Consider the following 24,769-nt stretch of genomic DNA (forward strand, 5'->3'; position numbering starts at 1 on the left):
GCTTTCTGAGGGATCTTGTGTGGGTTGCTTTTTGCCTTCATATTAAGGCAGGGCACACGATAGGTCTTATTTCTGTGTACTGCATGTACTTTTGTTTTTATCTGGTCAATGCTGTGTCCTCATGTGATATTTTGATAAATGTTTAATAAAATGATTCATCTTTTATGCAATCGAGTTGGTTCTCGGTGTATATGGGCATCTTCTTTCTTGTTTCAATATACATCAGCAGTTAACGCAAGATCCCAAGAAGAATAACCGTTTCCTACTAAGTGCAATGTATCCATAAGAAATGGATGCTATACAGTTGCTCCTTATGGCTTCCGATTTGTTTTAGTCTTTGGGCATTTATAGACTTGAATAGATGAGTTTCATCTGAAATATAGAAGAGACTATTGCATGCTGCCATTTTTTTATGCAGATTCAGTCCCTGCAATAAAAAAAAGATGATCCTTTGTACAGCCCTATTGAATAACATTGGTCCAAATGCTGTCCGGGTAATGTCAGTTTCTCAATGTACAGCATTCAGACCAAAAATAAGCTTGTGTGAATATAGCGTAAGAGGTAATGCTCTTACATAGTAACATAGTTATTAAGGTTGAAGGAAGACTAAGTCCATCTAGTTCAACTCATATCCTATCCTAACTTGCCCTAACATGTTGCTCCAGAGGAAGGCAAAAAAACCCCATGTGGCAAACAGTAAGCATGGCAGACTTTTTTTTAATTCTTGCTTGTGGGGGAAAAAAATATATATATTTTTTTGCCCTGATCTGATCACCAAAGAGATGGAGCACGAGTCTGCATTAGATATAGAGGGTGCTTCTCTGTGAGCTGATAACACTTAAAAATGGTCAATCTGAAACATCTGAACATTGCAATTTTAGGGTCACATCCAGGCCTTATTTGATAGAAGCTGATCAACACCCAGCCAAGCAATTCACACATAGACTAAGGGTCCGGTTTCACTTAGCAACTTGGCACACACAGTATGTATGATTTCCAGTGAAAAAGTGATTTTTAATATACAGTACATAGAGTATAGACGTTTCGGTCACATTGACCTTCATCACAGTACTATGTATTGTAATGCTGTCATTTGCATAAAGCTCAAAAGAGGAAGAGCCAAAAGGTAAGTGGTCATGGCATCCACCGTGGCTCCTCTGACCCGCGGTGGATGCCGTGTCATTGCCCTACATGCTGCATACTGACCGGACTGACTCTGCAAAGCTTTGCCTTTTGTCCCTACTCCCGGGGGGAACCACTTACCTTTTGGCTCTCCCTCTTTTGAGCATTATGCAAATGACAGCAGTACAATACATAGTACTGTGATGAAGGTCAATGTGACCGAAACGTCTATACTGTATGTACTGTATATTAAAAATCACTTTTTCACTGGAAATCATACATACTGTGTGTGACAAGTTTCTATATTCATATGATTATGGACTAGGATCCTACTTGTTGCACCACCACTTTATAGCTGTGCTAAACGGTTTTGTGTTATACGGTTTCACTTAGCGACGCACCAGCGATCCCGACAACGATATGACCTGGTAGGGATCGCTGGTGCGTCGCTAAATGATCACTAGTAAGCAGCCAAACAGGCAGATCTCTTCAGCGATGCAGCAACGATCCAGCAATAAAACACAGTGATGCATGCTGGCCAGCGGGACGCCTGCGATGAAAAAATGGCCCAGGACATTCCTGCACAATCAGCGATATCCAGCAGGGGGTCGGGTCGCTGTTGCGTCACAAAATAGTGACGCATTAGCGATCTCGCTATGTGAGACGGGGCCTTTACACCCCTACACTGATCAGACAGATCAGAGTCAGGCAGGAGGAGACAGTAGCTCTCTCGGTGATAGGGAAGAAAGTTCTTCTCCTTTAGACTTGGACTCTCTTGCTAGAGAGTGCGTCCAGTTTTGTTCCTGCATATCTTAATTCATGCCTCCAATTCCCAAAACTATGTTCCTTTTATACACATTTTTTATTTTGACATAGTATGTATACCAGAATTGTGGCACATTTTACATAGTAAATCTGTATAATAATGTGGTACCATCCCGAGGTTACTCTTTTAGTAGTTAAACCAGAAGATAACACTATCAACCTGTAGATAAAGGGTTCATTTGAAAAGTATTAGTGCTGTGTAGGTGCTAGGCGGCTTAATTGAAAGTTCGGCACCCAGGAGAAAATGAACTTTATTCCTCCCAGGAGATGCCACCTTTTAGTGATAGAGGCATGCCCGGAGCAATCATAGTACCGTGAGCCGGCGCTGCAGTTCATCACTCACATGCAGAATTCAGATCTAGTACATGGGTAAGAATCAGCTAAAGGACATTGAGAAGACAGTTTTGTACAAAATAATCTTTACTGCCAAGTTTACAAAATCAAAACAATATATCCGTGGTCTGGGTGGACCTCAATAAATTCACTGCGAACCATGCCTGTCCACCTCATTCTGCTTTGCAGCATGGCGCATGGACAATACATACATTAACCTGTTTTTAGCCAGCATGCCTCTAGTATTCTTTTCTCTTGCAGATGAAATGTCGTGAAATTTTTCACGGTAATGATGGATTTTCCTAGACATGTGCGGTAGCTCTCGCTCTTGCACATACCATTCCAGCCCTTCCAGACAATTAAGCTTTGTCTCACTTTAGGTTTTATATAACTATAAAAAAGCTTCTGCATATTCCTGACTATAAATGGTTACATAAAGAATCTGACAACATAGCATCTGGTGGGAGACACCGTATCAATGATCCTCTAGTCCTCAGTCCCTTCGTCGTCGCTGTATTCACTGTCGCTATCCCTTCCTGGATGAGCAGGCATTTTTGGATGTTCCTTATCCCCTGGCTGACTGGCTCCATGCTCCACATTTTCTGTTACAACTTTTACTTCTGTGGCCTCCACTTCCATCTGTGGCTCGCTCGCGTCTAGTCCCGTCTCTGATATTTCATCTGGCGTGTCCGGCCTGTGAGGTTCAGGCAGTTCTGTTGCCACCTGACAGGTCTGTTCCATACCCGTCGTTTCTTGCTCGTCTCCTTTGTCTTGTCCCCTTGCAGGATCCGCTGTTGCATTTGCCTTTGATTCTGGATCTGGGTTTTTGGACTCTACTTCGATATTTTGTGATATGGTGTCTTCCACTTTCATCTCCTCATCTTGAGGGGGAGCGATGTCGCTTCCTTTTCTGGTCGCAGGTGGAGGCAAGAGGCCCTATAGGAGGACAGATATACATTAGTGATTATGGCAGTCAATCACACAACGGTATGCACTACGATTGGGCATTTTTTTTATATTTTACCGCTGGAGCGGTGCTATTAATGCAAGTTCCCTGCATCTAGTCTTATAGTTACCAGCCGTGTTTATCTTTTATCGGCACCGCTCCGGTCGGTCTCCTACCTGCCGGATCACTCTAGTGTTTGCTGGGCGATTCAGAAGTCATAACTCAATGTAAGTTTATGGGAGCTAGAACGATGGTCACATAGACTCACATTGAGAACTTGAGACTGTTACTTCTGGTAAGTCAGAAGTTGCAGTCACAAGATGGTGGCGTGGGACCGGAGCGGTGCCAGAAAGAGCAGAAGATGGCGGCTGGTGAGTATATTACTAGGGGCAGAGAACTTACATTAGTGGCACCTTATGGTCCTTTAAGGAAGTGTTCTGATCTCTTAATTGGTAGTGGGTAACAGACCCCCACTGATTATATTTTTCCGATATATTATCTGTGCGCCATATTTTGATGGTGTAATATATATTTGCCATGACAAAAGTATGCCACAAAATTAAATGGAAATTTACCCCAAATAGACAGCGCGCAGATGCCATCCATGTTTTTTTTTTATTTTAATCATTCATTAAAATGGACAAAGTATGTCTGCAAGTGGGCAATGTGACCCCATACAATGCGTAGAGAAGACTGGCTACATTCACATGTCCGTGTGCTGACAGTAGTAGAAGTGTCTTAGCAGAATGTTAAGGAAAGGGTTAAGTCGAGAAGAGATCCTTGCAGTAGACAAGCTGTTCTGAATCAGTAAGGTTGGATTTCCCTGGGAAGACACCAGCATTTTCCATTCTCAGCTGCACACAATCATTAGGATTAGTGCACCCGCAGCACATTCAGACTGCTGTGTAACGACTTCCAAGATTCTGCGGAAAGATTTAGTGCTGAACTGTTGGGGAAAGGCCAAGAACAAGGGGGAAACTCCCGCTGCTTTCTGTCTGTGCTCCTAATACACACTTCATCTGTACTGCATTCCCGGATGAGCTGCTGCAGTCGTATCGGGGAGGTCACCGTCTGCTCCCAGAATATCATGTGCCAATGAGAACAAATACATGGAGCCCCAACAAATCACATGTACATAACGGAAGAGTGAGTCTAATGTATGAGGAAATTGAGAAAACATCCATTCTGTGTGTGTGAATGCAGCCCAGACCTGGATCTAATCCTGATCTGGGTTTCATAGTCCATGTATGGACCACAGCCTTATAAGCCAAAGTCTGGGAATCATGGACTTCTGAAAAAATGCATTTGGGTAATAAATGGCTGGGATCCCACCAATCACTACAACAGGTACCCTGTTTCCCCAGTGTTACCAGCAAGCCAACCGAGAGGTGATGATACAGCCGACTGCCCCATTCACTCGAGGGACGTTCCCGTGATTCCAGCACTCACACATACATTACTTATCCTTTGGCTGTTGCAGGCACAGCACCTCTAACATTACATAGTGGTGGAGAGCAGTTACTACTTTCTGGTGAATATACACATAGGCATTGAAAAGCTGAAAAATGTCTTCATATTGTTGTAGGTAAATGATCTCCGTAATCGCTACATGAAGCCATCTCAGGGGGATTTGTAATCCATCCCAAAAATCACAACCCTTTTGTTATCAATTTATAACGTAAAGGGATTTTCTGGGGCCAGACTTGAATCTTGCTGAATCCCAACAAGGTGTACTATACCCACTGTTAGGATTCTGCCATGTTCTGACAGATTGAGCGGTTATCAGGTGAACCCATTATTACACTGTATATAAAAAACACAAAAAAACTTCTGTCCGAGCAAGTAAAGAATTCCAACTTATCAAAAATTCTCCTGCCCATTCATAATGGCCTACAGTCGTGCCATCTTCTATAGAATCCCTCAGCCCCTAATGCCTTTATGCCCAGTATCTCACACTTATTGGACTATTTATTTTTGCCAGCATATGTCCTGTCTTGGTGATCGACCCCCACAGCTTTATATCTTTAATAGTGATGAAGGAACATGCTCGGATAACATTTTATCCAACCATGCTCGGGTGTTATCCGAGCATCTGGGCGTGCTCATAGATTATGTTCGGGAATCTCTGCAGCTCCCTGATTTGTGGCTATTAGACACAACATATGTGGGGATTGCGCAACAAACAGCCTGAACACATGTGGAGATTGCCTATTTGTTAAGCAATCCCTATGTGTTCAGGCTGTCTAAAGGTACTGTCACACTTAGCGATGTACCAGTGATCCGTACCAGTGATCCCGACCAGCGATATGATGGGGTCAGGATCGCTGGTACATGACTAAGTGGTCGCTAGTGAGCTGCCACACAGGCAGATCTCACCAGCGACATCGCAGGGGTCGGGGGGGTCGCTACTTACCTGTCAGACGAGGCGATCCTGACGTCCTCCCGCCCGCGTCCACGTGTCGCTCGTCGGCGCCACAGGAAGCCCAGCAGGAAGCTGACGACGAGAAACGGTCCAGGACGTTCTCGCGCGATCAGCGATAATCAGCGGGGGAGCGGTCGGAGGTAAGTATCAGACATAGCGATATCGCTATAACGTCACAGTGACGTTATAGCGATATCGCTTAGTGTGACAGGCCCTTAACAGCCGCAAATCATGCAGCTGCAAGGACTCGAACATAATATCCGAGCACGGCAGATACTCCGGTAAGACATTATTTGAGCACATTCGCTTATCACTAATCTTTACAAATTTTATAGAAACTATGTCTGCAACATATTATAGAGCAATGAGAAGATCTCTACAATCGGCCCATGTTTCCATATATTCAAGTAAAAATCAGACATTTATCTTCATTGTGCAGCAATTGTGGGGGCACAGGTTTAGAATAAGTGTCATCACTTGAAGAGGTATACCAGTTAAAATGAGTTATCACCTATCAGATCTTGGGAGTCCAAATGCCAAGACTTGTGTTCCCTGTTGGAATAGTATTCATCAATCTTCATGGGAGTGTCAAGATCACTTATCTATGGCAGTCCTCGTCAAGACTGAATGGAGTCAGCATTTAGAGGTCAGATCTGTCATAGTGATCTATCCTGTAATTTGCCATAACAATAACATGTTTTAGCTGGAGATTACTGATGAGCCCAAGTGCTCGTTACTAGAGTTCGCCTAGGGTGCTCGGGTATGCAGAGAGTATCGTAGGTGCTCAAGTGACATGTTGGAGCCCCAGCACCCACATGTTTCACAGCTGTTACACAACCTCAAAACATGCGGAATTGCCCTAGTATGTCAGGCAATCCCTGCATGTTTTGTGGGTGTCTAAAGGGCATGTCACACTAAGAGATATCGCTAGCAATATCGCTATAACTTGTGACGTTATAGCGATATTGCTGGCGATATCGTTATGTGTGATACTTACCTACAACCCGCTCCCCCGCTGGTTATCGCTGATCGCGCGAGAACAGGCTGGACTGTTTCTCGTCCTCAGCTTCCTGCGGCGCTTCCTGCTGTGACGACGAGAGACGCGTGGAGCCGGGCGGGAGGACGCAGGATCGCCGCATCTGACAGGTAAGTAGCGATCCCTGTCCCCAGCGATGTCGCTGGTGAGATCTGCCTGTGTGGCAGCTCACTAGCGACCACTTAGCGATGCACCAGCCATCCTGACCGCGTCATATCGCTGGTCGGGATCGCTGGTGCATCGCTAAGTGTGACAGTACCTTAACAGCCGCAAAACATGTAACAGCAGGGATTCGAACATGTCACTCGAGCACCCGCGATACTCTGTGCATATCCGAGCACCCTAGGCGAACTCTAGTAACGAGCCTGTATTAAACTGTGATGTAAGGCTAAGTGCACACGTACTTTTTTGTCCTGCGGATTTTTCTGCGCAGATTTGAAGAAATCCGCAGGTCAAATGACCTGCATTTTTCCTGCGGATTTCTTTCTGTTTTTGTGCGGTTTTCCACTGCGGTTTTCCCCCTGCGGATTTGGAGAATGGAGCAGGTGGAAAACTGCACAAAAGAAGTGACATGCTGCATTTTTTGTACCGCACAAAAACCGCGCGGAAAAAAACGCAGCGTCTGCACAGCGGGTTTTTTTTTGCATTGATTTACATTGTACTGTAAATCACTTTGCGGATCCGCAGCGTTTCTGTGCGGTAAAATCCGCTGCGGATCCGCAGGAAAAATGCATCGTGTGCATATGGCCTATGGCCTAACAGTGACAAAGTGTGATTTTTGGCCACGTAGCTCCAAAACAAAAAAAAGCACTCAACCTATAATCCGTGCGGCTGTCCACTCATTATCAAAATAATAATTAGTCTCCCTTTTGAACAGGTCAGCTCACCTCACCCTCAAGCTGCTACTGGGTGACTGGCTATCTCGCCTGAATCTGCTCCTTTGTGATCTAGTGTAACGCTATTTTAGCTGGCCCTCCCCAAACATGCTTACGTTATATTGTATCACTGATAGGAGAATGAAGACACAATCACTGCATTGTTACCTGGTGGTACTGGTATTGCTGACTGCTTTGCATCATGTGCAAATACATGTTGTACACATACGCGGCCATCTCTGGCATATTCTTGATAACCTGTGCTGGGTAGGGGGGAACATCTCCGTTCTGAAAAGAAGCAGACACATTTATGAAAGATCTTCTTCTACAGTATGGTATGAATATGTTAAAGCCCAACAAGACTTTCCAAACTAACATAGCAGGACACGCTCATCACATTGGTTCAATAGTATATATTATGATATAGGTATACACTATGGCCCCGCTTCATATTCCAGTCTAAGTGAGGGGTGTGCAGGAATAAGATGCATGTCACTTAATGAACTCAGCATAACTGATCAGTGGTGTTTGCCTTACCAGAAATGTAACAACACTCATGGACTGGCGAAACATATCTGGAGTAAAAAACTTGCCACTCTTGATGAATTTGGCGGGCGGGCAGGCATAGTCACGTTCTGTTCTGTCCCCTCCCCTTCCCTCCCCGGTTTCACACATTTTTAAAGTAGCGTGAAAAAGACAAAAGCCGCAACATTTTTTATGCAACTCCGATTTGTGGAAATATTTTTGAAAATATTTAAAGGTCCTGATACATCAAACCCATCCGACTTCACGCCAGTCCCGATGAAGGGGCAGGGTGTAGAGAGAGGCTCGTAGTTCAGTAAGAGGTGTGCACCTTCCTGCTGGAGTAAGATTTGTGAGGTAGCAAGCATTACTTGCTTCATCACCCCTCCAATCTATTCTAAACTCTGCTGCCCGACTAATCCACCTGTCCCCCCGCTATTCCCCAGCTTCTCCACTCTGTCAATCCCTTCACTGGCTCCCAATTGCCCAGAGACTCCATTACAAAACCCTAACCATGACATACAAAGCCATCCACAACTTGTCTCCTCCATACATCTGTGACCTCGTCTCCCGGTACTTTCCTGCACGCAACCTCCGATCCTCACAAGATCTCCTTCTCTACTCCCCTCTTATCTCCTCTTCCCACAATCGCATACAAGATTTCTCTCGCGCATCACCCCTACTCTGGAACTCTCTACCACAACATATCAGACTCTCACCTACCATCGAAACCTTCAAAAAAAGCCTGAAGACCCACCTCTTCCGACAAGCCTATAACCTGCAGTAACCACCGATCGACCAAACCGCTGCACGACCAGCTCTACCCTCGCCTACTGTATTATCACCCATCCCTTGAAGATTGTGAGCCCTCGCGGGCAGGGTCCTCTCTCCTCCTGTACCAGTTATGACTTGTATTGTTTAAGATTATTGTACTTGTTTTTATGTATACCCCCCTCACATGTAAAGCGCCATGGAATAAATGGCGCTATAACAATAAATAATAATAATTACTTCTTGTCATTAATTTAATTATTGCGCAGAGCTGAGGAAAAAAAAAAAAGGTGTGGGAACGCCAAAAGCCGCAAAGTTTTAGTAGAGCTTTGAGTTGTGGCAAAACTTTGTAACTTTTCAAAGCTTTTTAGGTAAAAATTCTGGTGTAAAAGCTTAAATAAATTAGTCCCTATTGTGACAGCCTGTGCCTATTGAGGGGTGACTGACACGCCCTAGATATTTAAAGTGACTCTGTCAGCAGGATTGTGCTCAGTAGACTGCAGACACTGTCAGGTTGGCAACATTATACTGATTAAAATGATACCTGGGGTGAAGAAATCCGTCTTGTGGTTCTTGTGTAATCTGTGTTATTAGTTTTCAGTTAATAAGCTTCTCTGCCTACAGTCCCGCCCTCAAGTACGAGTCTTATCTTCCTGCTCTAAGAAAGAGAAGCCAAGAAAAGACCTGCCCAGTGGCTGCCCCAAAGCACAAACATGTTCCTCATCATAAAGACAGAGAAACCAAGAAAGGAGCTACCCCACCAGTTGCCCCGAAGCACAAACATGTTCCTCATCATAGAGACAGAGAAACCAAGAAAAGACCTACTAACCGGCCGCCCCAAAGCACCAACATGTTCCTCATCATAGAAACAGAGAAACTAAGAAAAGACCTGCCCACCTCGAAGCACAAACATGCTCCTCATCATAGAGACAGAGAAACCAAGAAAAGACCTGCCCACCAGCCTCCCCGAAGCACAAACATGTTGCTCATCATAGAGACAGAGAAACCAAGAAAAGACCTGCCCACCAGCCGCCCCGAAGCACAAACATGTTGCTCATCATAGAGACAGAGAAACCAAGAAAAGACCTGCCCACCGGCCGCCCCGAAGCACAAACATGTTGCTCATCATAGAGACAGAGAAACCAAGAAAAGACCTGCCCACCAGCCGCCCCGAAGCACAAACATGTTGCTCATCATAGAGACAGAGAAACCAAGAAAAGACCTGCCCACCAGCCGCCCCGAAGCACAAACATGTTGCTCATCATAGAGACAGAGAAACCAAGAAAAGACCTGCCCACCGGCCGCCCCGAAGCACAAACATGTTGCTCATCATAGAGACAGAGAAACCAAGAAAAGACCTGCCCACCGGCCGCCCCGAAGCACAAACATGTTCTTCATCATAGAGACGGAGAAGCCAAGAAAAGACCTGCCCACTGGCCATCCCGAAGCACAAACATGTTCCTCATCATAGAGACAGAGAAACCAAGAAAAGACCTCCCCCCACCGGCCGCCCCGAAGCACAAACATGTTCCTCATCATAAAGACAGAGAAACCAAGAAAAGAGCTACCCCACCAGTTGCCCCGAAGCACAAACATGTTCCTCATCATAGAGACAGAGAAACCAAGAAAAGACCTAGTAACCGGCTGCCCCGAAGCACAAACATGTTCCTCATCATAGAGACAGAGAAACCAAGAAAAGACCTCCCCCCACTAGCCATCCCAAAGCACAAACATGTTTCTCATCATAGAGACAGAGAAACCAAGAAAAGACCTGCCCACCAGCCGCCCCGAAGCACAAACATGTTGCTCATCATAGAGACAGAAAAACCAAGAAAAAACCTCCCCCCACTGGCCATCCCGAAGCACAAACATGTTCCTCATCATAGAGACAGAGCAGCCAAGAAAAGGCCTCCCCACCGGCCGCCCCGAAGCACAAACATGTTCCTCATCATAGAGACAGAGAAACCAAGAAAAGACCTACCCACAGGCCGTCCTGAAGCACAAACAGTTTGTCTCTTTTCTCAGTCTCTATGATGAGGAACAGGGTTGTGCTACGGGGCTGCCAGTGGACAGATCTTTGTGGTTCTCTGCTTACATATTCATTCTTATGGCTTATGACAGGTCTCCTATTTTACATATTACATACAATAGTGCTTTAGTTTGAAAAAAATACATAAATAACTTCAGCAATATGCTGATAGATACTACTATGCAGGAGCCGCTGCCATTCTGCTGCAGCCAAATTTTTCTTTCCTCAAACAAAATGGTGCTGCTGGTGGCACTTGCAAGCGATAGATGCTACTGCGCATGCGCTACCATTTTGGAATGAAGTTAATTTTTTTTTCTTAGAAGCCAAGCAATAGTATATGCAGTATGTAAAATAGGAGACAAGTCAGTGAGGGATCAGTGACCTGTCAGAAGCCATACAGATGAATATGTAAGCAGAGGACCACATGAAACCCCCCCACAGGCCGACCCGGAGCACAAGCATATCATCAACTCAAAACTACATGAACAGATTAAACAACAACCACAAGACGGATTTCATCACCCTTGTGTCATTGTAATCAGTATAACGGCACCGACCTGACACTGTCTGTAGGTTACTGCGCACAATCCTGTTGACAGTTTCCCGTTAAAGTTCCCATTACTGGTCTTCCCTATTATGCAAATGCTTCCGATCATAACCTGAGAACTGAAATAAATAAAAAACAGCAGTGAAACAAGATCAAGAATAGACAAAATATAAATAAGCATCACGTTAGGATGTTTTGTGGGTGTGGAGCATTCAGTATTACATACAGTAATGTGACTCTCCATTTACTGAAATGTACTTTGAAGACATCAGTCTGAGTTGTCGCCCCGGATTTTTAAAAGGAACCTGTCCCCTGCCAAACAATATAAGCTTGCAGATATAACACAGACATCATGTCTTGCAGGCTTACTGGAGCACCGGCTGCAGGGAGAAAATTCAGATATATTCTCCCTGCAGCCGCTCACATCCAATTGGGTGAACCTGAACAGTAAAGTTCGGAGTCCATACCGAACATCGATCATGGACTTCACAGGATAAGGTGTTATCCGAGTATGTTCGAGTCCATGTGGCTGCACGTCCCATGGCTGTTCGACAGCCGCAACACATGCAGGGATAGCCTAACAAACAGGCCATCAATCCATGTGTTGTGTCTGCCAAACAGCTACGAGATATGCAGACGCGGCAACATATTTTTTGAGCATGTTGAAGCCACTCTGTTAGCAACCCGAGCATGCTCCGATAACACTAGCATGTTCATTCATCACTAATGACCGCTCAATTCGTCTGGTGGTTTTCACTTGGAAGCCACCACTATGTTATATGTGGTATAACGAAAAAATAAATAAGATGTTCAAAATGAGGGAAAAAAAGATGCTGCAGGGAATCACCGTGCCTGACAGCTAATTGTTTTTTTTTTTTTTTACTGCAAATTATTTATTTCTTAAAATTAAAAAAATTGGACTTTTTATATGTGAAGAATAACACTCAGATGAGTTCTTATTTTCAGATGATCTAAGGGAAAATCAATTTAGTGTTTCAGCACTCGCTTTCACAAGTTTTTTTAGTTGTTTGAATGTTTATATAAAATATGTTGTAGAAATGTTGCTATAAAGAAAACTACAAAATAGCAAAATGATAAAGATTTGAAATCTAGTGACTTCTTGTTATTTATTACTATTTTTCTTATTCCGTTCAGGGACCAGGCTACTTACCCTCCTCTGTGTTGGGAAGGATTCTCCGGGCAGTATGTGGAGCCGCAGAGGACGCGCTGTCAGCTGTCTGAATGCAGGGGTCAGCTCAAAACAGTTCTGGAAGAGCGAAACTCGAGCAAATATGTAGAGGCCGAGCCGAGCTCTGGACATCGCAACGACTAAACGTCTCACATCCCTGCAACACGAGGAGTCCAACAGTCACATATAAAAGAATGGCATCACCCGGAAACATGAAAAGCTGCTCTTACCCCAATGTAGCCTTTCACCAGTCCCCTTGTATCAGGAATATGGCCACTCTGGTGCATGTGCCCACTTCATGCTAATGGGATTAGGCATCAGTTCACCTCCCACAATATCCCAGCACATATACCCTCATTACACAATTCTCGTATTAATTTCAGGCCGCGCTTTAGTCAAAAATAGAGATTCAATGAATATCAACCATGAGTGTACACAGAGTATTTCAGCATCGCAATTCATATACGACCCTAGATCCTCTGAATGTACCAACAGAGACATGTTTCATGTAATGATTTGGGGCCACAATGCAAAAACGCCATGTGTCAACATACCCATTGGGTGAACGTTACATGTAACGCCGCAATACAGTCATGGCTGAAAGTGCTGGCATCCTTGAAATTGTTCTAGAAAATTATTTATCTAAAAAATGTTTGCTTTTACACATGTTTTGTTATACACTTGTTTATTTCCTTTGTGTGTGTTGTAACAGCACAAAAAACAGAGGGGAAAAAGGGCAAACTGACATAATTTCACACAAAATTGTTGGCGCCCATAACTTTATAATCAACCGCTTCCTATAACCATCAACAAGCTTTTTACACCTTTTTAATGGAATTTTGGACCACTCTTCTTTGCAGACTGCTCCCGATGCCTTATACTTGAAGGTGCCTTCTCCCAACAGCAATTTTACGATCTTTTCACAGGTGAGCAATGGGATTTAGGTCTGGACTCATTGCTGCCACTTCAGGACTCTCCAGCAAAATGTTTTCAGCCATTTCCAGGGGCTTCTTGAAACATTTTTGGGGTCATTGTCCAGCTGGGCACTACATTGTGACCCAAGATCTTCAGATTTCATGATGCCTGGCACATAGTCAAAGCACCTAGTGCCAGACGCAGCAAAACAACTTCAAGACATATTTGATTGTATGAACTATGTTCTTTTCTTTGTAGGCCTCATTTAGTTTTCAGTAAACAGAAGATGTTCTTTACCAAAATCTCTATCTTGGTCTCAATCTGTCCACAAGACACTTTCCCAGAAGGATTTTGGCTTACTCCCGTACATTTTGGTACACTGCAGTCTAGCTATTTATGTCTCTGTGTTAGCAGTGGGGTCCTCCGGGATCTCCTCCCATAGCGTTTAATTTCATTCAAATGTTGATGGACAGTTCCCGCTGACACTGAGGCTATGTGCACACGTATGCAGAAAATTTCCGCGCGGTGTTTGCGCAAAAAACGCACGTTTTTTATGTGTTTTTTTCCAGAGCGGTCCCAGCCTCATAGAAAATAGCTGGAAATGCGGAGTTTTTTGCGAAATTAATGAGCATGCTGCGTTTTTTCCGCAATGCGTTTTTTCGCGGGAAAAAACGCATCAATATGAACAAAAAGTGCGGAATTCATTAAAATGAATGGGACGCTTCTTTTAAGCATTTTTTAAAGCGTTTTATTGGGTAAAACCGGGAAAAAAATCACTTACGTGTGCACATACCCTGATACACTCTGACCCTGCAGGACAGCTTGAATTTCTTTGGAACTTGATTGGGGTGGCTTATCCACCATCCGGACTATCCTGTGTTGCAACCTTTCATCAATCTTTCTCTGCTGTCCACGTCCAGTGAGATTAGCTGCAGTGTCATGGGTTGTAAACTTCTTGATTATGTTGGTCACACTGGACAAAGGAACATAAAGAGCCCGGGAGATGGACTTGTAACCTTGAGACTGTTGATATTTTTCAACAATTTTGGTTCTCAAGTCCTCAGACAGTTCTCTTCTCCTCTTTCTGTTCTTCATGCTTCATGTGGCACGCACAGACACACAATGCAAAGATTGAGTCAAATGCTCTCCTTTTTATCCGTTTTCAGGTGCCCACACCTGTTACTTGTCACAAGTGAGTTTGAATGAGCATCGCATGCTTGAAACAAAATGGTTTACCAACATTTTTGGAACAGTGTCTTGCATTTTGGCGCTTTGTGTGAAATTATGTCCAAGTAGCCTTTCTTTGTTTTTCTTTTTGCTTTTTTGTGTTGCTCTATTACACACAAACGAAATAAACGTATGTAACAAAACACATGTAACTGCAATACTTTTCTGGGAGAAATAGTTCATTTTCTGGAACAATTTCAAGGGTGCCAACACTTTTGGCCATGACAGTATAAACAGTGTCTTACAGACAACTAGTGATCGTCCCGGGACACTTGTGAAAGTCGCAAGCAGGATTCCTACACTTATCGCCAGGGATTTCTTAGGCTCAGGAGATTTTGCCAACAATGCAGTTGAGGAAGTTTTCCCTGGGAGATCAGACGTACTCCTTCATGAACATTTACTAGCTTGCTCACGTCTCCCTGCAGCTTTTCCTACATTACAACCTCCGCCTGTGTTTTACATCCTCGGCCGGGGTTGTGTTCTGTCTCCTTCTGTCAGGGAATGACACAGACACAGCTAGGAATATAGCAGCGCTCCATGGAAGAGCCGGCCTGTTATAAACACTACGCCTGATGGTAATAAATGTCAGGACTGGAGATTAGCCAGGAGTCAGGTAGTCACAATAGCTATTTTATTACTTATAGTAATTGATGCTAATAGTTAAACGACTTTGGCTGTGTGAAATGAGTCTGAGCTTGTCTCATATTAAAGGGATGGTGATCCTAAAATGAATAAAAGCAATACCGAACAAAACCATGATGACGGACCGCACAACTTCCAACAGGTTCCTGGAACTGACATTTATAGAATACATTTTCTCCTGGTCCTCTCAGTGACCAGGAGGAGCTGACAAGAGGCAAGGTTTTAAGGACTAACGTGACCTCTGTAGCCGATCAGCGGGGGCACAGCTCTGCGATCAGAGGAGCGGGCCACCAGGTGTCTCCCTTCTGACAACTGTCATGTCTTAGCAGATTTTTTGTTTTTTCTCTTAATAGCAGAGACATTGCAGGACGTGGTGAGGGTCTTTCTTTTTGCTCCTGTTCTTCACTTCAGGATGCTAAAGTTACAACACAATGGAAGGAGTAAAGCATGCAGTGATGTGATGGAAAGGAAGTTCTAGCACCTATAGTGCTATAGTGCTGACACAATGCTGATGAAGAGGAACCATCTTCTCAAAAAAAAAAAGGACAGTCTTGTACTGAGAATTAGAATAGGAACAGTTCCTGGAAACATTAGACTGATACATGCACCAGAAGTGTACAGTAAGTTTTTCCACAGGTTGCGTTAAAACAGACAGGTGTGCTTAACATAAGAAGGCAAAAGCTTTCTTGCGTTTTCTCCACTGCAGACACAAAATTGAAGCATCACATACTCTTCTCATCCCCCCAGCCATCATATTTGACATGCAATGGTAAAGTAAAAATATAACCTTATGGTACAGAACCATAAGAGAGAACAGTATCAGCAAAGACAAGGATATCTGTGGTCTGCCCCATCTTCTTAAAGTAGCACTCCCATCAAAGTTTTTATCCTCTTTTTTGCAATCATTATATTATACAGCACTGTGTACTTACAATCAGAGATGAGAGGACACCTGGATGTTCGGGTTCGGCCGAACAGTTACAAAAAGTTTGGGTACCAGAACAGTACCCGGACCCCATTCACTAGAATGGGGGTCCCGAACATCCAGTGTTTGCTGCGCTGTAATGTGCATGTAAGCGCGGCAAACAATGCTTCTGATCAGCGGTGAAATTCTCCCTGCCGGTCAGAGAGCCACGGTTCCCACGCTGTCAAAAGACAACATGAGCACTCAGCTGTGATCGGAGGTATAAACTTTACCTCCGGTCACTTCAGAAAGCTGATGAAAAAAAACAGCGTGGGTTCCCCTGTATTTTTGCTAACCAGACAGACAAAACTCACAGCTGGGGGCTGCAACCCTCGGCTGTCAGCAAGAACAGAGGATTCTCCACACTGTTTTTAAACTATTTAAATAAATAATTTTAAAAAACAACATGGGGTCCCCCCCATTATTGACAACCAGCCTTGCTAAAGCAGACAGCTGTGGGCTGGTATTCTCAGGCTGGTGAGGGGCCATGGATATTGGCTCCCCCCAGCCTAAAAATAGCAGAACAAAACTGCCCAGAAAAGGCACATCTATTAGATGCGCCAATTCTAGAGCTATTTCCGGCTCTTCTCACTTGCCTTGTAGCGGTGGCAAGTGGGGTTCATATTTGAGGGGTTGATGCCACCTTTGTATTGTCAGGTGACATCAAGCCCATGGCTTAGTAACGGAGAGGCATCTATAAGACACCCATCCATTACTTATCCTATAGTTGTATTGTAAATAAAGACACAGCCAGAATAAAGTCCTTTATTTGAAATAAGACTGAACACAGTTTTCCATTTTATTTAAAAATAAACACAGGTATACTCACCTAACGCCTAATTCCACCAAAGCCCTCGTTCATCTGTAATAAAACTAAAATAAAAAAACAACAATATATCATACCTGTCGGTCATTCTGTCCCAAGCCGTAATCCATGTCTGGGGGATAAACAGTTTTCAACCAGGACGGTGCCAAGATGCGTCCGTCCAGGCTGAGAACCACTGTGGTGTTTGCCGCGCTGCCATGCACATGACAGCGCAGCAAACACCTGGTGTTCGGGCAGCCGAACCTGAACAGTAACACGGACTTCCTGGTGAAGTCCGTGTTTGGTGTCCGTGCCTGAACAGTAGGTGTTCGGAACGGACGCCGAACTTTACCGTTTGGGTTGGCCCATCTCTACTTACAATTACTAATAATGTCATTCTACATAGTTAATTCTTCTCTTTTCCATTATGTCTATGTCATCAAGTGATTAACAACTGACTGGCTGAATCCTTCAAAGCTTTATGTAGTAACAGGAGGTCAATTTTCCCTGCACAAGTTATGAGTCAGTGCAAAAATCTATGGTGCAGCTGGGTCAGGAGGGGAATGATAAGTGAAGGGACAAGAGACTTCTTGTTTCTATATAGAGCAGAGAAAAGAAAAGATATAGCTGGGTAGAAAGGCAAAATGAGCAATTGTAAGTACACAGTGCTATATAATATGACTAGCTGAAGAGCCCGGCGCTGCCCAGGCATAATAACTAAATACGGTAAGTTATAACAAATTATAATGATTATATATATATATATATATATATATATATATATATATATATAAAAAAAGCTGAATGTATAGCCCCACCCACTCCGCATAGCCACATTCACTATAATATCCCACATCATCCCGTCAGCCAGAGCCACCGGACTACTACCACTAATAGAAAACAAGAAAACAAGGGGAAAACAAGGGGAGAAAACAAGGGGAACTGCTACCTTGGATCTAATCCTTATAAACAGGGAGGAAATGGTTGAGGAGGTAGAAGTGGCTGGGACCCTAGGAGGTAGTGACCATGCTATTTTAGAATTTTGGATAACTAGAGGCGGAAGACCAGTGAAGACTCAGACGTCAAGGTTAGATTTCAGAAAAGCAGATTTTAAGGGATTCAGAAAGAGAATTGGAGGGATCCAATGGCTGGATATCCTTAAAGACAAAAATGTCCAGGAAGGATGGGAAATCTTGAAAAATGAAATTCTCAAAGCACAGTTGTTAACAATTCCGAAAAGAGGGAAGAATAGGAAGCATTTAAGGAAACCAGGATGGATGAACACAGAACTTAAGCACATGCTAAAAAGGAAGAAAAAAATGTTTATAAAATGGAAAGAGGGAGGCATATCTAAAGAAGAATATAATGCTATCTGCAGAACCTGCAGGGCACAAATTAGATTATCTAAAGCTGAAAATGAATTGAGGCTTGCAAGAGATGTCAAAAGCAATAATAAAGGATTTTGGGGATATGTCAAAAGTAAAAGAAAAGTCAAAGATGCTATAGGATTTTTACAGGATGAAAATGATGAAATGGTAAGACAGGATGTTGAGAAGGCTGAACTTTTAAATTCCTATTTTGCATCTGTTTTCTCTCAGAAAGGAAATGTAACATCAACTGTTCTTCACTGTCCTATTAAGGGAATAGAAGAATCCAGGATATCTATAAACAGAAAGATAGTGAGGAAACACTTAGCTAACCTAAATGAATTCAAGTCTCCAGGTCCAGATGAATTACACCCCAGAGTACTGAAGGAGATAGCAGAAGAAATTTTTGAACCCCTCTCCATAATCTTTGAAAATTCTTGGAGAACAGGAGAAGTGCCAGAAGACTGGAGAAGAGCAAATGTTGTTCCCTATCTTCAAAAAGGGGAAGAAGGTGGACCCAGGCAACTATAGGCCGGTGAGTCTGACTTCTATACCAGGAAAGATCTTTGAACAAATTATTAAACAACATGTATGTCAATACCTGGATAAGAATGAAGTGATTAAACAGAGTCAGCATGGGTTTGTAACTAATAAGTCATGTCAGACTAACTTAATTTCCTTCTATGACGGTATCACTGATTGGGTGGATCAAGGAAATGCTGTAGATATAGTATATCTTGACTTCAGCAAAGCATTTGACAAAGTCTCTCATACAATCCTTATTGAAAAAATGACTAAGTATGGAATGGACAAGGCAACTGATAGGTGGATTCATAACTGGCTTAGTGATCGGACCCAAAGAGTGATCGTAAATGGCGGCACATCCAGTTGGAAGAATGTCTCAAGTGGGGTACCACAGGGCTCTGTCCTGGGCCCTGTATTGTTCAACATCTTTATCAACGATTTAGATGAAGGAATTGAGGGTAAACTGATTAAATTTGCTGATGACACAAAGCTAGGAGGGATAGCTAATACTAGAGAAGAGAGAGAGAGGATTCAAAAAGATTTAAATAAACTGGGGAAGTGGGCAGCAACTAACAGAATGGTTTTTAACAGGGAGAAATGCAAAGTACTACATCTGGGCAATAAAAATGAAAAAAGCATATACAGAATGGGAGGAATACGGCTTAGTGACAGCACATGTGAAAAAGACTTGGGTATACTAATAGATCACAGACTGAATATGAGTCAACAGTGTGATACAGCAGCAAAAAAAGGCAAATGCAATTCTAGGATGTATTAACAGAAGCATACAGTCTAGATCATGTGAAGTCATTATTTCCCTCTACTCCTCTTTGGTCAGACCTCATCTGGAATATTGTGTCCAGTTTTGGGCACCACATTTTAAAAAAGACATCAACAAACTGGAGCAAGTTCAGAAAAGAGCGACCAGAATGGTGACCGGTCTGCAAACCCTGTCTTATGAGGAAAGGTTGCAGGATTTGTGATTGTTTAGTTTGCAAAAGAGAAGACTGAGAGGAGACTTAATAGCTGTCTACAAATATCTAAAGGGCTGTCACATTGTAGAAGGATCAACTTTATTCTCATTTGCACAAGGACAGACTAGAAGCAATGGGATGAAACTGAATGGGAGGAGACACAGATTAGATATTAGAAAAAACTTTTTGACAGTTAGAGTGATCAATGAGTGGAACAGGCTGCCATGAAAAGTGGTGAGTTCTCCATCAATGGAAGTCTTCAAACAGAGGCTGGACAGGCATCTGACTGGGATGATTTAGCGAATCCTGCTTTGAGCAGGGGTTGGACCAGATGGCCCAGGAGGTCCCTTCCAACTCTACGATTCTATGACTCTATGAATAGCCCACATCATCCCGTCAGCCAGAGCCACCGGACTACTACCACTAATAGCCCACATCATCCCGTCAGCCAGAGCTACCGGACTACTACCCATAATATCCCACATCATCCCATCAGCCAGAGCCACGGGACTACTACCACTAATATCCCACATCATCCCGTCAGCCAGAGCCACCGGACAACTACCACTAATATCCCACATCATGTATGTATGTATGTATGTATGTATGTGTGTGTATGTCCGGGATTGGCATCCGCACCGTCGCAGCTACAGCCACAAAATTTGGCACAGTCACATGTCTGGACCCTGAGAGTGTCCTAGGCTATGTTGTGAGGCAAAATTTTAACCCCGCGCGTTCCAATTCACCAAACAATTTTGCCCCTATCTACATAATGGGGAAAAAGTGTGTGTGTATCAAGCCCCACCCCTCATTATGATGTCATAATGGTTGCCATAGCAACGCTGATGTCATCATAGGTTGCAAGCCCCGCCGCTCATTATGATGTCATAATGGTTGACTATGGGATGGAGGATGTGAGATGGGTATATGGGCACGGGACTATGGGATGGAGGATGTTTGATGGGTATATGGGCACTGGACTATGGGATGGAGGATATGTATGACGGGTATATGGGCACGGGACTATGGGATGGTGGATATGTATGATGGGTATATGGGCACGGGACTATGGGATGGAGGATATGTATGATGGGTATATGGGCATGGGACTTTGAGATGAAGGATGTGTGATGGGTATATGGGCACTCGACTATGGGATGGCGAATATGTATGATGGGTATATGGGCATGGGACTATGGGATGGAGGATATGTATGATGGGTATATGGGCACGGGACTATGGGATGGAGGATATGTATGATGGGTATATGGGCATGGGACTATGGGATGGAGGATGTGTGATGGGTATATGGGCACTCGACTATGAGATGAAGGATATGTATGATGGGTATGTGGGCACGGGCCTATGGGATCGTGGATATGTATGATGGGTATATGGACACGGGACTATGGGATGTAGGATAATTATAATTTGCTATAACTAACCACAGTTAGTTACTATGCCCGGGCAGCGCCGGGTTCTTCAGCTAGTTTTTATATATAGAGATGACTGCAATATATTAAAAGGTTAAAAACTTTGATGGGAGTGTTTCTTTAAAGAGGTTTTCAATTTTCAGGAAAGAGGACCCCAAACAAATAACTTACAGAGCACGTATTCAATCCACTCCGGATCCAGCACAATCTACTTCCACACAGCTACTGACCTCAATGATTGCCTATAGCTGGATGATGTGCATTGTGGACATGACATAACCACTGCAGCCAAAATGCCGAGGCCCAAGCAACTACGGGGAGCTGGCGCTGGACCAGGAGAGGAGTGAATACCTGCTCTGTATGTTTTGTTTTTTTTTAAAACACTCTTCCCTGGAGACATGATGTCAAAAAGCGATTCCCTTATTTTTTAATCTAAAATAAAATTCTGTATACCACTCTAGAGAGTGTAATGTATGCCATAATCTGTCACCCCTGGTGTGTTCTTGCAGACAGACATACATTGTAGCCCGTGCTGTAATGCTGCACATGTATCACAGAGACAGTACATCTGTGTCTGCAGTGGTGTGATTTACGTCACAATCACACAGCTGGCTGCTCCCTGAGCCGAAATCATTGGACATGAAGAATATCACATCAGTAATAAGTATTTCCATTACATTCTACAACATTCAATCCGAGAAGACGGGAGCTGTCAGGATACAATTATCTGCTCTGCAGCCCTATTAGAGTAAGTGCAGAGCGGTACGGGCTCAGGACAATGGCGGCCTAATTCTTTTTGTTCTTCCAGTTCCTCTCTTTAGGAATATGCAGAAAGATAATAAAGCTAATTGAAAGCCTGTCTGTGGAGATCCGTCATGTATGACAATCAGATGTGAGGTGCTGGGCACATGGCCAGATGTGGGAGGCTAGGGAGACCGTACGAGGACATGATGGCTGATACTACATACTGCTAATCATACAGCATCTCCAATCAAGGGTGTATTCACATGGGGCAGCGATGGTCGCCCTCTCCGCTCTACCATCAAAGCAGTCAAAAATGTGAAAAATGTGAAAATAGATTTCTGCTTCTAGAGCGAAACGGAATCTTTTGTTTACAAAACGTATTTCAATCTAAGCAGTGACAACAAAAAATATGTCATTTTATTTCTTACAGATGCACAAAACAAAGTATGTGAACTATGCCTTTCTCCCTGCTGCCATCTATGAGCCACTGGTTTGCTTGGTAACGCCACTCATCTTCGCAGGTTCAGTCCTGTCCAGATACTCACAAGTCACCATACATTTTGCATTGCCAGCACTGACGGTCAGAAACCTAATCTCATAGTCCACTGATGGGAAAAGATTTTGGATGCTCAGAAGCCCAGCGCGCGACATACAGAAAAATCTGTATACCATTATAAATGGGCCTCAGTAGTAAGGTCGTCACATCATTACCTCCTGCCCCATTGACAGCAGTGAAGATTCCTGGTATAAGTGCTTTATCAGGATGACACCACATTGGTAACTTATTTAAGGGAGGAAAATCCCTTTAAATCCTTGTGACCCTGTCTGGTCTGACCTTGTAACCTGCACCACTGGCATCAATGGGCGGGATCTAGTATAGGAACTTAGGCCTGTTTCACACTTCCGTTTTTGTGTCCGCCAAACGGATCCGTTTCCGTTTTTTTGACGGAAACGGATGCAAACGGATCCGTTTTTAAAAAAACGGATCCGTTTTTTGACGGATCCGCGGTAACCGCTATGGGACAAAAACGGATCCTGCAAAAAAGTGGCGGATCCGTTTTTTTACGGAAACCAACGGATTTTGACGGATTTGAAAAAACGGAAGTGTGAAACAGGCTTTAGGACTTCAGTATTGACACCAAAAAACACCCCTAGACAGGAATCTATCCTAATAAACACGGATTTTTGTGAGTACTCACCGTAAAATCCTTTTCTCCGAGACGCTCATTGGGGGACACAGATAATGTGGGTGTATGCTTCTGCCGCTAGGAGGCAGACACTAAGTGAAAAAAAGAGGTTAGCTCCTCCGCAGTATACACCCTCGCCCCTATTGCGGGCGGAAATCAGTTTGGTGCCAAAGCAGGAGGAGGACAACAAATCAGCCTTAATACAGGTACAACATGTCCAAAGGAAAAACACCACCTTTATATCACATAAGTAAACACATATTCATTTAAACAAGAGCCAACTGGCTAATAGGGTGGGTGCTGTGTCCCCCAATGAGCGTCTCGGAGAAAAGGATTTTACGGTGAGTACTCACAAAAATCCGTGTTTCTCCTTCGTCTCATTGGGGGACACAGATACTGTGGGACGTCCCAAAGCAGTCCCTGGGTGGGAGATTGACTCACCGATCCAAGCTACATGCACCTCCTGTTTAAAGGTGCGCCACCGCTGCTTGGAGAATCCTTCTACCCAGGCTTGCATCCGCCGAGGCCTGAGCATGGATATTATGTGTGGCAAATATGTGCAGGCTGGACCAGGTTGCTGCCTTGCAAACCTGTTCCGTCGAAGCCTGATGCCGAAGCGCCCAAGAGGCGCCCACCGCCCGGGTAGAGTGCGCTCTGATCCCTGCTGGAATCGGCGTGCCTCTAATGCAGTAGGACTCCTGAATAGTTAAACGAATCGATCTGGCTATGGTCGACTTTGAGGCAGCGAGTCCCTTCCTGCGTTCTTCAGGGAGCATGAACAGAGTGTCCGTCTGAGGAAAGGGTGCAGTCCGTGACACGTACCTCCGGAGGGCTCTTACCAGGTATAACGTGTGAAGAGCCTTCTTCCACACGGTGCACCGGTGCTGGACAAAATGAAGGCAAAACAACATCTTCATTGATGTGAAAAAGAGGACACGACCTTCGGCAGAAAAGGAGGGGCTGGTCTGAGGACCACCTTATACCTATGGAAAGTGAGGAACGAAGCTCGGCAGGATAGAGCCGCCAGCTCTGAAACCCGCCGGATGGAAGTGATGGCCACTAAGGGAACAACTTTCCAGGAAAGGTACCTCAAAGCGATATCCTGAAGCGGTTCCAATGGAGCTTCCTGCACTTAGGACCATGTTAAGAACCCAGGCGTTCATCGGCGCCATATAGGGAGGTATCAAGTGGGACACTCCCCGGATGAAAAGTTTTCACCTGCAAATTGGTAGAAACCCTGCACTGGAACAGGACGGATAAGGCCGACATTTGTCTCCTGCGGAAACCTGGGGCAAAGCCCGAGTCTAATGCTCTACCGACTGAGCTATCCGGGCTCTCTGAGCCCGACTGGAGAATAACCAAAATGCTG

General features: G+C 44.1%; 1 protein-coding gene across 1 annotated transcript in view; it reads right to left on the minus strand.

Annotated features, from left to right (window-relative positions):
• Positions 1 to 2,349: 2,349 nt before the first annotated feature.
• Positions 2,350 to 24,769, minus strand: part of AQR (aquarius intron-binding spliceosomal factor) — a 183,795-nt gene continuing 161,375 nt past the window's right edge. Inside the window, exons 33-35 of the mRNA XM_073577867.1 lie at positions 12,600 to 12,774; positions 7,728 to 7,847; positions 2,350 to 3,216 (exon numbers count right to left, since the gene is read on the minus strand). Coding sequence (XP_073433968.1) covers positions 2,767 to 3,216; positions 7,728 to 7,847; positions 12,600 to 12,774 — 745 coding nt within the window. The 3' untranslated portion in view covers positions 2,350 to 2,766. The remainder of the gene's footprint in view (positions 3,217 to 7,727; positions 7,848 to 12,599; positions 12,775 to 24,769) is intronic.

This window comes from Dendrobates tinctorius, unplaced genomic scaffold (assembly GCF_039654945.1).
Source record: "Dendrobates tinctorius isolate UK_male_01 unplaced genomic scaffold, ASM3965494v1 ptg000057l, whole genome shotgun sequence".
In the NCBI taxonomy this organism is placed as follows: Eukaryota; Metazoa; Chordata; class Amphibia; order Anura; family Dendrobatidae; genus Dendrobates; species Dendrobates tinctorius.